Source organism: Tenrec ecaudatus, chromosome X (genome assembly GCF_050624435.1).
Source record: "Tenrec ecaudatus isolate mTenEca1 chromosome X, mTenEca1.hap1, whole genome shotgun sequence".
NCBI classification, from domain to species: Eukaryota; Metazoa; Chordata; class Mammalia; order Afrosoricida; family Tenrecidae; genus Tenrec; species Tenrec ecaudatus.
The window spans coordinates 165,712,452-165,729,556 of NC_134548.1; the positions used below are offsets into that span (position 1 = coordinate 165,712,452).

Below are 17,105 nucleotides of genomic sequence, written 5' to 3' on the forward strand. Positions count from 1 at the left end.
ATGATTATGGGGAGTTGGGAGGGAAAGCATTAAAGAACTAGAAGAATATTGTGTGTTCCATCAGTGCTATGCTACACCCTGACTGTCTCTTTCTTTCCTTGTGACCTTTCTGTGAGGGAATGTCCAATTGTCTAGAGATGGGCTTTGGGTCTCTACTCCGATCCTCCATCATTTGCATTGGTATATTTGCTTGTTTTGGATTTTCAGATTCCTGATACTTGAACCTGTCAATACCTCGTAATCACCGAGGCTGGTAAGGTTTTTCCATGTGGGCTTTGTTGCTTCCCTGCTAGATGGCCACTTGTTTCACTTCAAGCCTTTAAGGCTCCAGACACTATAACTTTTAATAGCCATCAGCCTTCTTAACCACATTTGCTTATACATCTATTTTGACACTAGTGATCGTGTTGGGAAGATGAGCATCACAAAATGCCAGGTTATTAGGACAAAATTTTCTTGCATTGAGGTAGTACTTGAATAGAGGCCCATTGCCCATCAAAGCTCTCTCATACATATGAGTGTCTCTGGATTTGTTTCTCTAGTCAACTCAACGTAACACAATATCACTCACTACCATTATATCCCAGTCATTTCCTTCATTTGATGCCACATTCCTCTCACCCCTTCCCAGATCATTTTGGAGAAAGGGTTTCCATCACATTTATTTGTTTATTCATTCAACAGTCAACTCCTGCATTGCTACTGTGTTCCAGGCACTTTGTGGTATCTGTGCATGTGGAGAGATAAAGAGGGAGGTGGAAGGAAGGAAATCCAAATGCCTATTCCATGTCAGGTGTTTGTATACATCATTTGTTCTGTTACAATGCTAGTATCCTTTCTCTTCCAACTGCAGACTTATTCCCCAGGAAGAGATTTTGTTACCAGAGAACAATCAAGGTGAAATAATAAAAAAAAAACTTTAAAATAAAGAAATCCACAAATTACCAGCCCATATTGGAAAGCATCTAATTGCATTGAGAATTGTGATAATACATTACATTTTGCTCAGATCTGATTACAGCTCAAGGGATAAACACAAGCATGGCAGGCAGTATTTGCCCTGCCAGCACTGAGACTCTGGGACTCCAAGCGCATTGGATTTCCCTCCCTCCAATGCCTCGTTTGCTAAAGTTTGCACCCAAAATGCACACTGCACATTTTCTCCGTGTAAACAATAAAAATTATTTCAGTCTGTGTTGTATGCAGACATGATTGACTTCAGCTGTGATAAGCTTGGCTAGACTCCTGGACTATAAGACTTAAAAAGGCCCTTAAAGATCATATAGTTTAAGCTCCTCATTACACAGGTGACTAATTGAGGTGGAAGTGCTATCCTATGTCAGTGGAAGCATTGGAATTAGAAGGCTCACCTACTAGAGATGAGCAGCAATTGAAGACTCTAATGATCTTCCAGGTGCAGAAGCTCATTTGATCTTTGTAATCATCCCAAGAAAAGGGTTCTTATAATACTTTGGTTACATAGAGGTTATGTGGCTTGCATAAAGTCATACAGCTGGATTATAACTCCACATTCTTGCCTTCCAGTAGGTGCGTCTTTTAACCAGTCACAATTGCCCCAACTGTTGTTGTTATTAGATGTCGTTCAGTCAGTTGTGACTCATAACAACAGAAGGAAACACTGCCTAGTTGGTCTTGTGCTGTCCTCACAATCGTTGTTCTGTTTGAGCTAATTGTTACTGCCACCATGTCAACCCACCTCGCTGACAGTCGTTCTCTTTGTTTGGCTGACTTTCTACTTTACCAAACATGGTATTCTTCTCCAGGGACCAGTCCTTCCTGATACCATGTCCACTGTTCTAATTACCACCATCTGTAGTGTGGTGGTCACCTAATCTGGTGACAATTTAAGAATTGAGAATGCAGGGGTAGAGTCTTGGTTGTCAATCTGGAGATAGCTAAAGAGACTTCTGTGAGGGCATGGCCTTCTGAGAATTCTGGGAAATCTGGGACTTCCTCTTTGGAGGCGGAGGACACCTCTCTCTCTCTCTGCCACTCCCTGGGAGACATTTCAGAAGACAAGCCACATGGGCGCAACCAGACCTTGGAAGCCAGAGAAGCCTCAGAGAGACCCCTGCCAGAGCTGAGATGTTTCTAATGATACTGGATCCAAAGACTTTCTACCCACTGGCCTGTGATCTTCTGCATTCGACATCATTGCATGTGTTTTGTGAGCCTGAAGAGGACTTTATAGATTGATATTGGAAATATGGGCTAATATCGGAATTATGGACTTGATCTGGACTGGGTTGGGAAGTTTTCTCAATGTTCAATGTTCAATTGCTCTTGTACATAAATCTCTTTCTTAGACACATATGTGTGTCCATGGATTTGTTTCTATAGTCTATCCAGACAAACACATTTAGTTACTAGAGAAAAACTAATATTAAAAAATTTAAATCCCTTTAATTGATTTTTAAAGCCACAAATTATCAGTGACCATCTCAGCATCTCACTTTTTACAGTAGTTGGCCAATGTCCAGTGCTAATCCAAACCTCTGACATGCCTACATAGTCATACAGGCAGGAGACGCTGGCCATCTGTCCAAAGTTAACATCCTGGTGCTTCTGTCATCATGGCTTCTCCAAGGAGATTGTACTGCAGCTGTGACTCAAGGCCAAGGCACCAGCTGCCATTGACCTTAACTTGGAGAATGCCTGCTCGTGGCCTAGCAGCTGGGGAAAGCTTGCTGTAGCTTATCCCAAGAGATCAGCTCAGCATGGATGTGGCTTGAGCAAGCTGGATCTTTGGTATCAGTAGCGGTTTACTCATTATATCACCAGGCCAGGAACATAGTGACTAAGATGATTTGGATTCCACTGACTATTTGGATTTCACTGACTGAAACTTTTTCTACCAGGGGTTGACGATCTCAACTTCTTAGCTCATTAGTATTCATTAAAAAATTCATACATCTCCTCTCACCAAGAAGCAGTGAGGGGACCAGCATGATCCGGGCTTGATCTGGATTGTAGGGAGAAAAATCCAGATTCATGAGTTACTCCATATGACACCTTCATGAGGAAAGCTGCTGAAATGCAGTCTTAAACCTCCAGCCTGGTGCAGCTGTCAGGGTTGCATAAGCCTGAGGGGTCCGCATTGGGGTCTAGCAGTATTGTTATTACTATTCTTCTTGTGACTCCTAAGTGACCCGAGAAAGAGCCTGTGGGATTTGGAGTAGCATGAGTGAATAAGACTCTTGGGCAGCTAGAGTTGAAAGAAATTCCAGAGGGAAAACTCTTAGATCCTTAATCTTCAGGGAGTTTGTCAGGAATGGTGAAAGGATCATAGGAACCGAACCACTAACCCCAGGGTCCAGTAAGTGGCTCTACCCAAAGAAGTTCATCTGGATGGGTCTGTGGTAGCCAGCTTCTGGGCTCACAATGGGCATCGGAGCCTCTGGTGAATGAAGCCATCGGCACAGATGAGTGTACCCAGGGGAGTGTAGCAACCCAAAAGCAAACACTGTCGGGAGCCTTAGCCCTGAAGGGACAGGAGAAGTTGACTAGGAAGCACACAACAAAACAGAATGGTGGCAGGCAAAAATCAGGGCTCTCGGGAGAGTGGAGTGTCATGGAAACAAGAGAGAGAAGTTCCAGAGTAAAGTAGTTGTCAACAGTGTCAAATGCTGCTGACAGGTCAAGTAAGTTAACTGAACAATGCCTTTAGGGTAAGTAACGGGGTCAGTGGTGACGCAGCAAGAGGGAGCAGATAGCAGGATGAGTGCTCTTGCAGCAGAGAAGAGCAGTGAGGACAAGTGGAGGAATGGCTGCCTTGGATAAAAGGGAGGCCATGCTTTGTTCTAGGACACAATCGTCTGCAGGTACAAGGAGGTCTGCTAATCAATCACAAGACGGTCAGAGCATTCTGTGCTCTGAGCTAGCCTGTTGAAAGGAAGTGCAGTTGTTGTCCGCACTCGACCCACTCAGTGTCCCCGAGGGCCCCTTGCTTAGCACTGGTACCCCTTACTATCACTCAATTTTAGGATTTAACTTTTCCCATGGTAGGATTTAACCTGGGTAGATAATAGTCCTGCACCTCATTACCCAAGGTTCTGCCACAAGCAGCTCAGGCCCAAGAAATGAGGGGAGTAGGACTAGAAAGGACACCACTAGACTTAACAGTTTGATCCTCTGCCCACTCACTCCCCACCCTCCAATCAAGCCTCAGTTGTAGATTGAATTGCATTCTCACAAAACATGTATTAGAATCCTAACTCCAGAATTTGTGGATGTGGACCTGTTTAGAAATAGGGGTTTTCTGTTATTTTATTGAGCTCATACCAGACAGTAGTACCTGAATCCAAACTCTGAGATTGAGTCCATTGTGACTCGTATTGACCCTATAGGACAGACTAGAATTTCCCCCTGTGGTTTCTGAGATGGTCGGTCACTCTTTACATAGAAGTCGAAAGCCTAGGCTTTCTCCTGAGGAGGGGCTAGTGGTTTTCAGTTCAAAACATAAGTCCTGGGGCAGGGTGTGTCCTAAAGCTAATCACATCTCAGTGGTGTCTCATGGAAAGAGCAAAAAAGCGACCATAGAAAGACACGCCCACAGGAGTAAAAGGGATACAAAGGAATGCCAAGGAAATCTAAGGATTACTGCAGTTACTAGATTCTGAACTAGAAAGGGATAAAAAGGAGCTTTCTCTAGTCATGCCCTAAATTCAGATTTTTTGCTTCCGGAACTGTGAGACCAGAAATTTCTGTTCTCTAAAGGCACCTGTTTGAGATATTTTTGTTACAGCACAGTAATAGATAATTATAAGGCAACCTCCTAGCTGTCCTTGTTTGATGCCTCATTAAATTATTTTGATGTTGCCAACCCATCTGAGTTGTGTCACTGGGAACCAAAGAATAGATAGGGTTTATGTTCCTGGGGTAATTTGGTGGGAAAATCAGAGTGAGATCACTCTCAGGGCCGAATGACCAGCAGGGCAGCTACTCTTTTACGGGTGGTTTGGATCGGTGCCTCCACTTACTAATGGGGACAGTCTCAGGTAAGGAGAGGACCTTGCCAACCTCACTTTTGTGATGGGAGTACACCCTGGCTCAGATCCAGGTGTCCAGTCTCAGTGCTTTCCCCATAGTCTCATGTTTGGGGAGCTGAGGCTGCAGCAAGGCAAAACAGATCCAGGGTACCCTTTGATGAGACTGAGAAGTAGGCTGGGGGGGTCGAAGGCCCAGGGGAAAAGCTTTCTCAGGTCAATAAGGGCAGTTGCCGACAGCCTCGCCTCAGCAAGTGGTCACATGATTAATGTCTGCTGACTAAAGGGAATCGGTGGAATCAGAAGCTCTTTTGGTCTTTAGTGACAAGACCTTTGCCCACCAAGGTAAGGTCTTTTGGGTAGCTTCCCCAACTAATTTCTTCTTTTCTCTTCCTTTCTCCTATCCATTCCGTCCATCTCCTGCTGGATCTCTTTCAAGGATTCTGAGGAGTTCTGGAGGGTCTCTGCCCCCAGTGCAGACTGCGAAGGCTCCTGACGCAGGGCCATCCAGGATGGGACAACAGGCTCTGTTTGGAGCTGGATGTTTGATGCACCAGGAAGCCATCCTCTCTTGCCCTCAGCACTCTTATCACTAGGTACTAATATGGTATTAAATGAGTTCCCCCGATTCAAAAGCCCACAGGAATAAACAGTTGTTCAACTAGGAAAGAGCTATTTAAAAGTACTTAAAACAGAGTACACGTATTAATACTGGAATGCTCTTAGCACTGCTTTAGAAAACGACATTCAGCATTTCTCCTTCCCATTTATCTCCAAGGATCGCAGTTTGGCTATGCACCTAACACCACCACTCTGAAGGAACTCTGATATACATTAACACTCATTTGTTCAAGAAATATTTATTTAGCAACTCACATGTAATAGATATTCAACTAGCAACCTCTAGGTCTGTACCCTCTGGTAATATTTAGGGGTATTCCCCCCATGTACTCAAAACTGTAAAACACTGGAATCTAGATTGACTGAGCGCAGCCTACTGATGGGACAAGTTTGAGCTTTTCCCTTAGACTAAGGGGATGGCTTACCAAATCAAAGCAATTTCAGAACGCTTACAAGGAAACAACCTTTTTAGGGTGGGGATCAGGCCATTTTACAAAGCAGAGAGCTGCCTTCCCTGGTGTGGCTGCTCTGGGGTATGGCTGAGTTGGTAAGGGACTATGGGATGGCTGCAGCTCTGGGCATCCAGCAGCTGATCATAGGGATGAAACAGGATTCTAGGGTCAGATTGTCCAAGTCCCTGCTTCTACTACAGAAAAGCAAACCATTCATAGGAGGTGAAATACTTTCCCAAGGAGATTCTCCCCATTCCTCAGGAACATATCTCATGAGACTATTGCCAAGCTTAATCTGCAAGAAATACAAGGTTATCATCCATTCATTCCCTAACACATGGCTTAACTAACCTGACACACACTTTCACTCTGCCAGTTATCTCCAAAAGAAGCTATCACATAAGAGAAGTAGCAATTGATGGGAAAGACAACGCCTTTAGAAGTGCAAGGAAAATACCTTTCTGTATTTTGGGAGAGTGAGAGAATTTAACAGAGGAAGAAAGGTAGCTATTTCCTTCTCTATCATATTAGGTGATGAAACTCCTGAGTCAATGAAAGCTATGTTTTCCCTTGGGATCCATTCAGCATCATGGTAATGGGTTTCTTGCTCTGGAGATCCCCTATTTCAAGCCTATTCTTACAGTGCTAAGATGTGGAAAGTCAAATGGAATCACAGATGGGGTGAAAGCCAAAGATATAGTATTGCCTGTGAGTTTGATAGGTTAAGTGCAATAATGAAAACATTCTCCAGTACAATTCAGAAAGAGTTTAATAAACAGCCGCTTAACATTGCACCAAAGCTTTTGAAAACACAATTTCTACAGAGAGGCAAAGGTCAGGCTTCCATTCTATATTTCTTAAGACATTCATGAACAGCCCCACCCCCCACCCCCCCATCCCCACATATCCACGAGACTATATTCTTCTATTCACTTATTTACCTACAGACACAGTCTTAGTAAGAATGGGATTGGCATGCATTATCTCAGAAATGACAAGGAAGCAGGAGATGGGGTAAGGATGGATCACAGCAGCTAGTGATAGACCCCTTAGAAGCTTGGTTCAGGAAGTGAAGAGGGTATATCCGCTTGTGGTGGCATCTGAGCTTTACATTGCGGTTCTGGGCCACTTGCAACTAGTATAGGTAATCAGATCCCAAGTGGCTGGCTGCCATCTTAAACATTTGAGCCATGACTATTAGAAGTGGTCTCCTGGGGTAACAAAGTATGACTCCCTAATACTCTTTGGGTGTCCAACCTAACTGCACTCCAGACCCAGCAGGCCCACTGAGATTGCGATGGTTCTCAGCTCAAGGTGGACCAGAAGTCTCAGTTCTGTTTCATTCAAACTTCAGAAATTGGATTATCTGCTTCACAAACACTTCTCAATTGTACTCATGCCTTTTATTCATATTGAGATTAAGAATGCATGAGATAAACTGGCTACTACATTTAAAAAAACTTGTAGCAAAGTTAGTGATTTAGTTGACTCAAAAACTCACTAGAGAGATTGGTACAGATTTCCAATGCATCTCTTTCAGAATCAGCATCAGCAGAAGACCGAGGTGTCTGACACAGGGGGCCTGGGCCAGTGTTTGGGGCTGTGGCAGCTACAGAAGGAAGAATTTGACTGTGGCCTACCAGTGGCCCTCTGTTTTGAGTCAGGCACTAAAGCCCAACTACCACCCTAGTCAAAAACATCTGTCTCTTATAGTGTTTGACTAGTTGCCCTGGTATGGAGGTGATGTCCTTATTTTGTCCATCTTTTAAAAGTATTGTGTAGGTATTTGATCTGGATTTTTCTTTATCCTGATTTGGTTGTCTCAATAAAAAAACACAAACAACTGGGTTCTTTTTCCTGGAGAGTTGCAAGTATCAATGAGTCCAAATTAGGCAGTGCCTCCTTGGCTAAGGGAGGCAGAGATGGAGCCCCGAGGCCTTTCCGAGTGGAGTGTTATGCCAAGGAGGGCTCTACCCTGACGGGCTGGTCATGGCAGAGTCCCAGTCATCTTGTTGGTAGGTTTGTCCAGTTAGCTCTCTGGGTGGGCCATCTGTGATAGGCCTCCATTTTCCCCAGTAATCACCAAACCATGAAAGAGGCTGGGAAGGGGGGGAGGGGCATACTCATAGGTTAACACTGGCTCCTGCTTTTACCATCAGTACTTATGACTAGTGGACCCTGCTTTAGGGTGGGGAAGTGGCAGGCAGAATTCCATGTATGAGCCCAGCCTGGCTCCTTAGGGAGTCAATATCATCTGGTTCAGACCAGTCAATAATTCTCAGTCTGGACCTCTTGAGCAGCCAAGGCTATCAATCCAGGAAGTGGATTATCCTGTTATTCTTGCAGTGGTACCCTCAGCTGGGGGACAATGGCAGACTCAATGAGCAACTGGACAAATGGCAGTGTTTGGCTCTGATGGGGGTGCACTCAGCAATGTTTTAGGGACAATTACTTTTCTCTGTTATTGTGTTTTCATTGAGATCCATAAATATATTTTAGAGTCACTGCTTGGTGGATGGTTAAAAAAGAATCCTGAAACACATGGAAGGGGGCCTCGGTGCTTGGGTGCCTGAATGCTTCACAGGGTATACAGTGCTCTGGTTGCTGGACCCTCACTTCTATCTAATGTTTGCGGATCATGCCCTTGATAGCTGACTCTCGGTTAACATACGTAGCCCAATAGACCAGGTTGAATATGGCAAAGAGCACAGGGAAGATAATGCGAGATATTTTGTCAACCTTGCTGACACTGTTGTAGGTCTTGGTCTCAGTGGGGGGTTCTGGCACATAGGTGGCCTTGGGTGAAGCAATGATTGGTGGGGTTGAGGAGGCACTGGGAGTAGCAGCCTTGGAGATGGTGGAGAGCTCAGTATCCTTGGCCAGATTGATGGGATAGGTGGTCCCAACGATGTTGAAGGTGGTGCTGCTTTTCTTGGTTGGGGCAGCTGGTGTTTTCTTCTAGGGATCAGAAAAAGTAGGGGAGAAGGAACAAAACAAAAGTGGGTTAATACGTTGCATAGAGTACCATCAGAGTTTTCAGGCAAGAGAAGTAAGGAGGGAAGTTCAGAAGCAGGTGCCACAAAGCCAATAGCACTGAAGAGCCAGGTTTGTGTCCAGTGATCATTGGTGGTGAATTGGAAACGAGAAAATTTGCATCACCTTGGCATTACCACTTTCTAGCTATGTGGCTTTGGGCAAATCACTTCACCTCTTTGAGCTTCCGTTTCTTCATCTGTAAAATGAGGATCAAGCTAATTGGCAGCATTGGTGAGAGGATCAAATGAAAGAATGGCTGTGGACGTCATTTGTCAACTATGAGGTACTGGTCATATACCAGGTCTTAGATACAAGAAGGCTGCAAAGAATTCATGGGAAAAGATAATGAAACCACAATAGATTTTTTTCCTGGGAATTTTTTTTCTGAAGCCCTCTTGTATCCCATGGTTTGATTCTCACAGCAACTTTCTCTAAAATAGGTGGGTGAGATCACTCCCACTTGACAGATGAGAAAATTCAGCTTGACACTGAGTGGCAGAGCCCAAACGAGCGACAACCTGGGCTCCTAACCTTTCCCCAGGGCTGCCCCGTGCTGCCTTCTACAGACACGAGCCATTCTGTGGTTATCGGAGAAACAACTGCGCAAGACCGCAACCGTCCTGTGAGGGAGAGAGCTCGGTGAGTCTACAAAGTCATTTTGCCACAAAGACACAATAAAAATGATGGCATGTTGACATGCATCATTTTCAGAGCATTCGCCCCTCCATGCACTCTAAAGGTGTTCAGCATGCTGGGGGGTTCCGCCCTTGCAAAGTTACAGGCCAAAGCCACAGCCTACACAGGAGCTCCCTAAGTGGGCCCCTCTGACATAGTAAATGGTGGCGGCTGGGGGCTCCTTAGAGCAGTGTTCTTTGGATCTGTCTCTAGCGTTTAAAAAACAAAGCACCCAATGGGAGACAAACACAGCTCCCTATGTCCCCATTGGCTTCACACATATGCACTTGTCATGAAAACAATGAAACCTTCGCTGGGCTTCCCTTCATACAGAAGAGGAAAAGGAAGCCAAAGCCAGCTTGGATCAGCCTAGAGACACAGGAGTTTCAAATGCCAGAAGTCACCCATGTTGGAGAGATTTCAGTGAGTGGAGCTTCCAGACTAAAGCAGATCAGGAAGAAAGTCTGGCAATGTACTTCAGAAAATGAGCCACAGGAAAACTTGTTATGGGACAGCAGGGTGGGGATGGGGGGGGGCGGAATGTGTCCTCTAGGTTGGAAGGCAAAGAGCCCAAGTGGTGCTGTGGGGAAGCTTTTGGACTGGGGTTTCAATCCACCAGTTGCTCCCCAGGAGAAAGAGGTGGCTGCCAGCTCCGTATGGGGTTCTTGTTTCAGAAACCCTGTCTAGGATGGCCCTGAGTCTGAATTGACTCCACTCGACGGCAGTGGGCTTTGGCTGGTAGGCACAACAAGGACACAGAGACTGTAAGGACCTAGAGCGCACCCATGATGGTGACAAGGGTGCGGAACTAGGCAACACATCATCTCACCCACATTTCTGGATGTTACCTTGTTACCCTGTGCTTGGCCCCCTTGGTCCTCAGCAACTGACTTTCTCTTCCCTGGGATTCTTTATTCCAACCTTCTCTCACTAACATCTACCTCCTATCTCTTATTTCTTTTGTTTTCACTTCCGGTTCCTGTGATTCTTATCTTTCCTCCCTTTTTCTGTCATTCACCACCCTTTTCCAGATATGAACTTTTGCCCCTGAATGTTTACTGGTGGCTTCAGCACCTTGGCAATGGGCCACAGATTTACTACACAGTAGTCCTCTTAGAGAAACTATGGTGGCAGATGCCAGTCCCCTCCCCGCCTCTTAGTGGGAGGAGATCTGGGAATGTTCATTTAGTGAGTGCTAATTAGCAAAGTAGACAGCCAGTGAGCACCTGGTGCAAATCGCATCAGCCAGTTAAATCTAAAGCCGGTTAGCCACCACATTCTCGTGTATGAATGTCAAGGACAGCAACTGCCTCAAGTTACATCTATGCCAAGCTGGTCTCCTAGGATGAGCTACAAGCTTCTGTGCCCATATCCAGCCTCCTCTAAGTTAAGGTCAATGACACTAGGCATGTAGGGATCAGTGGAAAAGTTGGTAGATGAGTCAGCTTCACCATGTCTGCCAGCAGTCCACAGACTAGTGAGGAAGACAGCCATGCGGGCAGATCATTTCCATAAAATGGGATCAGAAGGCTGACAAATACCCTCCAAGTGCGATGGCAGTTCCAAAGAGGGAAGGACAAAGTACTTGCAAGTGGTGGACAAGACAGCTCAGAGAAGGCCGTGGGCCTTCTGAGTTGGAACACAAAGCTCATGAGATGAGACAGCAGACCAAGCCAGTGGCCAGGCGGTGGGTACTGTTTGGGGGCTGAGGAGGAATTTGCTGTGGCTGGATCACAGAGTCCAAGGCAAAGAGCCACAAGCAGAGGCTCCATCTGAAAGGCTCTGACCCTCTGGTCTGCCTGGGCTGGAGCCACTGTTCTCAGCAGAGGGGGAAGGGTGAGAGGACTGGATGGGGGGGGAGGGGTGGCTTAAGTAAAGGAACAGTCTGACTAATGGGACATTTTAAAAACAATCTTGTTCCTTCTCTTTGACAATTGCAGTCACATTGCTATGAGTGGAAAGAGGACAGAACTCTAAGAACCCTGTAAATGCTTTAACTACTACATGGGACTCATTTATAATTAGCAAATGCATCGTGTGAATAGAGTCCTGCTGCTAAATGCCTTTGCTATTAAATGAAAGAACACTTGTTTGCCTGCTTACTTATTAATTTGCTTAGGATGCTCTTCCCCCTTATGGGAAGACAAAAGGAAAAAAAGAAAGGAGAAAACCCACCACCCTGACTTTGCTAAAAGCTCATTCATTGAGTCATCTCTTAAGCTGGTTATGACCGCATCTGCCAGTCATTGGGAACAGAAAACTTTCTTTAGCTCTGTAGGCACTATATGGTCCTCAGGTGGAGCGATGCGATACAGGGGTTGCTTTAGTTATCGACTTTTTATTTTTTTAAGAATAAAATAAAATTCCCTTTGCATTTCTGTCACCCTTGCCCACGTGGCACATTTTCACCAACCATTACACTTATGACTGAAATTGTCAAGGAAGAAACCCCAGGTGAGTGTTGTAGTGTTGAGAAGAGAGGGACAAGCGACAGAGAAGAATGGGTTGGCTTCCCCCAGTTCTATGTCTACTTTTCTGATCCTTCTCCTTACTCTGGAATTTGATGGCGACTAGATCGATATAGCTTTGATCAAGTTGTCACTTGATTCCTAGCTCCCTTCACAACTATCTGGATGGAGGTTTACTGAATGAGAAAAATGCCATGCCCCCAGCCCGGCACCCTCTTTCACCCACATTGCAGATTCTTAGTGTGATTTCAAGGATTTTTTCCTCCTAGTGCTGCGACCCTTTCATACAGTTCCTTATGTGGTGGTGACCCCCAACCATAAAATTATTTTGTTGCGACTTCATCACTGTCATTTTGCTACTGTTAGGAATCAGGTGACCCCTGTGAAAGGGGTCGAAACCCACAGGTTGCAAACCACGGTGAACTAAGCCTTGAGGTAGGAGCGTTGGTGGGGTAGTGGTTATACATTAGGCTACAATCTGAATGGTTGTCAGTTTGAAACCACTAGCAGCTCCGCCATTATGAGTCAGCATTGGCTTATTTGGTTTAGGATCTCTGTAGGTCAGTCTTAGGGCATTCTCGCATCAGAAAGCTGACCTGGACTCCTCTAAATTCCCCAGGCCATTTGATACTGTTACAAGGATACTTTTCCTCCTGGGGAACTGCCGCTGGTGGCATTGGGGAGCTGGCCGTGAACACTTTCATTGACCAATGCAACCCCAACTCCAGAATGTCGTCCTCAGGTAGCACTCTTATCAACTCTGTGTCTAGCAGGGCATCACCATATGGACTCGAGTCCCAGGAGATACATGGGAGGCCCATGAAGACATGTCCCGGCACTTCTGGGTCAAACCCACGCGCCCATGCAGCTCTCTCTGAACCTTACTGTTCAGAGGTGGGGCAGAGCAACGGAGAGTCTGCTTTGTCAATTCAAAGTTCAATCTGAGACCCTGCCCCCCAGGAAGTTTAATAAAAATAAGAGAACTAAAATATAAGGGGGAGAAAATGCAAGAATCACTCAAAGAGTCAAAAGTAAGGGCAATTCAGAGAGGCAACAGGCAAGCTTGATTTGGATAGGTCAAGTCAGCCCACAGAAAGGCGAGAACATGTGGCTGAAAGGAAAGGAATCACTTGCACCAGTTTCTTGTGAGGACAAGAAGTATCCAGAGGACACGCAGGGAGTGACTCCAGGACCAGAGCACAGATGTGGAGGAAGAACTGGGGAGGAGGGTGACACAGTGGATGTGAGGCACATCTCCGGGACTGGCTTATCTTTCTCATGAGTGAGGTGAATGGACAAGTTGAGATTCAAAGTACCGTAAATACTCGAGTATAAGCTGACCTTAATATCCGCCGAGGTACCTAATTTTACCACAAAAACCGCATGAAAAATGAGCTGGAAAACTCGGCTTATACACAAGTATATATGGCAGGTACATGTTGTGGGAAAGAGATAGCAGAATGGATCTGGGACACAGAGAAAGGCTTCAGGCACAGGCTGAAGAACTCACAGAATTTAAAATGATGAGCTCATAAAGGTCCACAGCATATCCATGGTTGTGTGACTTTGTTAGAGAGGAGGCAGATGAAAGAGACGTATGTAGTCAAGCTAGATAGAGCATATAGAAATCAGAGGTAATCATAGGTTCAGAGAAACTATAGAGGTTGTTCCTTCATTTATCAAATATTTAATGAGTGTCCACTATGTGGCAGATACTGTGCTAGGTGATAGGGAGACAGCAGTGAACAGGAGAGCATGGTCCCTTCCTCAAGGAACTTATATTTCAGGGGAGGGCACCTATGTTCAAAATGGAAGCCTATGAAGGCATACTGCTATGTGATGCCAGGAGGTGGTGAGTATGGCAGAGCCCATAAAGCTGGGCCAAGTGGGGAATGATGGTGATGGCTATTTTAAAGAAGAGTGGTAAGAGAAAGCCTTTTGAGAAGGTGAACAGAGAGACCTGAATAATATGAGCCAAGAAGCACAAAAACATTCTAACAACAAAATTCCCCCAGAGAAAAAGGAGCACGGACAAACCATCTCAGTTTGGAATGAGAATGACTCGTTCAAGACTTCTCAGAAAGGCCACTGTGACCTGAGTGAAGTGAATGAAAAAAAAGGGAGAAAAATAGTCCAAAAACAAAACAGAAAGAGGATGGTACAGGTAACAGCATGTATCTGGCGACCAGGTTGCATTATGCTTTGAAGGCCATGATAATGACGATGGATTTTGACCTAAGTGTGGTGGGAGGCCGTTAAAGGTATTTTGAGAAAAAATGTTTCTAACTTATATTTTAAAATAATCACTTTGACTTCTGGGCAGAAGAAAGAGGTCTGAATACAGAGTCCTGAGGGACTTCAACATTTAAAAATCAAGAAGACGATGGCAATGCAAAGGAAAATAACAAAGTAGAAAAAGAAAAAAACAGAAATCCCAATGTATGAGAAGCCAAGTCAAAAGTTGGAGCTTCAAAGGAGACTTTGTGAATATAAAAGTGTCATAATCTCATATCAGTATTTGGGAGAAGGGGATGTGAACTTCACTTCTTGAAAAATCAAAGTCAGAAGTTAAACAGCTTTGACCAGGACTCAGTGGAAAAATGTCTCTGTTGTTAATTGGGTGTCAGTTAAGATGGAAAGCGGAGGCATCATTCAATGAAGACTATAAAAGATAAGAAATGAGTAAAGAACCATTGAGGAAGCAACAAGGTAAGTGGTGACCAAGGAGGGCATATGAAGAACATATGTCTGCAATACAATTTATGAGTAGGCTCCTTTTATAGTAGGCGAGAGTCCAAATGGATTACTGCTATTGGCTGGCTTAGTCTCGGGGCTACTAAAGAAAGCCTAGATCAAGCATACAGGGAATCAGATTGGGTCATTTCCAACATTCTTGTGCAGTATCAGAAGCTATACTAGTGCCAGTCAGTTGGGACAATCCAGACCTCATTCGAAAGAGCTGACCATAATTTAATTCTAATTTATAGAATCCATTGGATCGTCCAAGAGCAGGAGGATGATGGGAATTTGGAGTGTTTGTAAACAATGTCATGTTGGGAAGATGAAGGCAAATAGAGAACGAGATGAGCGTCCATAAAAAGCAGCTGACACACGGTATAGGAGAAAGTTGAAAGTAGGTAGAAGGCATTGAAGGAGGGCCATCCCTTTACAAGGTCAGCTGAAGAAATCATTTCCTCGAGAAACAGCCAGATGGTAAATACATTTTTTAATGGAGGAGGATTTCTTTTCTTGAGGGGGATTTCTTTCGCTTTCTCTTCCCTATGCCACTCCACACTTGGTGTGGTGTGCAGTGCGTCTAGGGACACCCTTAATTTCTCTAAATCAGTTGTCATTTCTGAGTGCTGAGGTCATGTGTCGAACTCTGCATCCCACACACATTCAAGGCAGGATTGTTGTTTGGTTTTGTTTCAATCAATTTACCAGTTATATAGTATGGCGTCAGGGCATTAATGCCTACTGTAGAACAGGGTGGGAGGACCGCTAGTTTATGAATAAAGCTGAACCCCATACTGAATGTTCTTAGCTCACAGGAAAAATACGAGGGGGTGACTCAAATTGTAGCTGGAATGCCCCTTAGAAACAAATTCAACCCTAATAAGAAAAAAACTTGTCTAAAATATGGATGGGAGTTGAGCATTGTATCCATTGTAAAATATGATAAAATATTATTCTGGAGCACGATGTTAGGGTTTTCTTATGTGAAAGTAAGATAGTTGGAGGAACACTATTTCCAGAAAATAGGTAAACAATTATGAATATTTTAAAGGCACTTCTAAGAATAAGTATCTCCTTTAAAAATGTAGAGATTTCTTTTTTCATTTGGTTCGTATTACACTATGCTTATACTCCTATCAGGTTTGCACATTGCCAATTGTCTTTTCACGATACAAAGAAAGGAAGCAGAGGGATCATTCACTGAAGGGTATAAACGATGATTTACCTCACTTATGTCACCTTGTCCCCATCCTCCCATACAATTGCAGCAGTATTTTTTGTTCTGTCATCAATATGTCTAGCCTCCTGCTCCAAATTGAACTTGTTCCTCGTAAGACTTGCAGTTTAGGACTTCACTTCTTGCCTTGGTTGTACACTACCTTTTATAGATCTCATGCCTTTCTCCTTTATGTGTTACTTCCTTCTCTTTTTATTTATTTTTTATTAGATACTTTTATTGGGGGCTCTTGCATCTCTTATCACAACCCATGCCTTCATCCATTGTGTTAAGCACACTTGTACATATGCTGCCATCATCATTTTAAAACCATTGTCTTTCTACTTGAGCCCTTGGTATCAATCAGCTCCTCGTATTCCCCCCTCCCTCCCTCCCTCACCCTCCCTCATGAACCCTTGATAAATCATAGATCATTATTTTCATATCTTACATCGTCCTCTGTCACCCATAACCCACTTTTCTGTTGTTCGTCTCCCAGGGAGGGGGTTATATGTCCATCCTTGTGATCGATTCCCCCTTTCTTCCCCCACCTTCCCTTTATCCTCCAGGTATCTCTATATTTATTGTTGTGGGCTCTTATCTGTAACCGTGTGCATGTTCTGGTCTAATCTGATTTGTAAGGTAGAACTGAGATCATGTTAGTGGGGGGAAGGAAGCACTAAGGAACTAGAGGAAAGTTGTGTGTTTCATCGATGCTATACTGCACCCTGACTGGCTCATCTCTTCCTTGTGACCCTTCTGTGAGGGAATGTCCAATTGTCTACAAATGGACTTTGGGTCTCCACTCCTCATCTCCTGATTTTGTTCTGGGTCTTAGATGCCTGATACCTTATCACATTGACACCTCCTGATCACACAAGCTGATGTGCTTCTT

The 17,105-nt window shown here is 44.5% G+C and overlaps 1 protein-coding gene across 1 annotated transcript in view; it reads right to left on the bottom strand.

The window, feature by feature from the left end:
* Positions 1-6,982: 6,982 nt before the first annotated feature.
* Positions 6,983-17,105, bottom strand: part of GABRA3 (gamma-aminobutyric acid type A receptor subunit alpha3) — a 181,026-nt gene continuing 170,903 nt past the window's right edge. Inside the window, exon 9 of the mRNA XM_075538542.1 lies at positions 6,983-9,037. Within this exon, the coding sequence (XP_075394657.1) occupies positions 8,702-9,037 (336 nt within the window). The 3' untranslated portion in view covers positions 6,983-8,701. The remainder of the gene's footprint in view (positions 9,038-17,105) is intronic.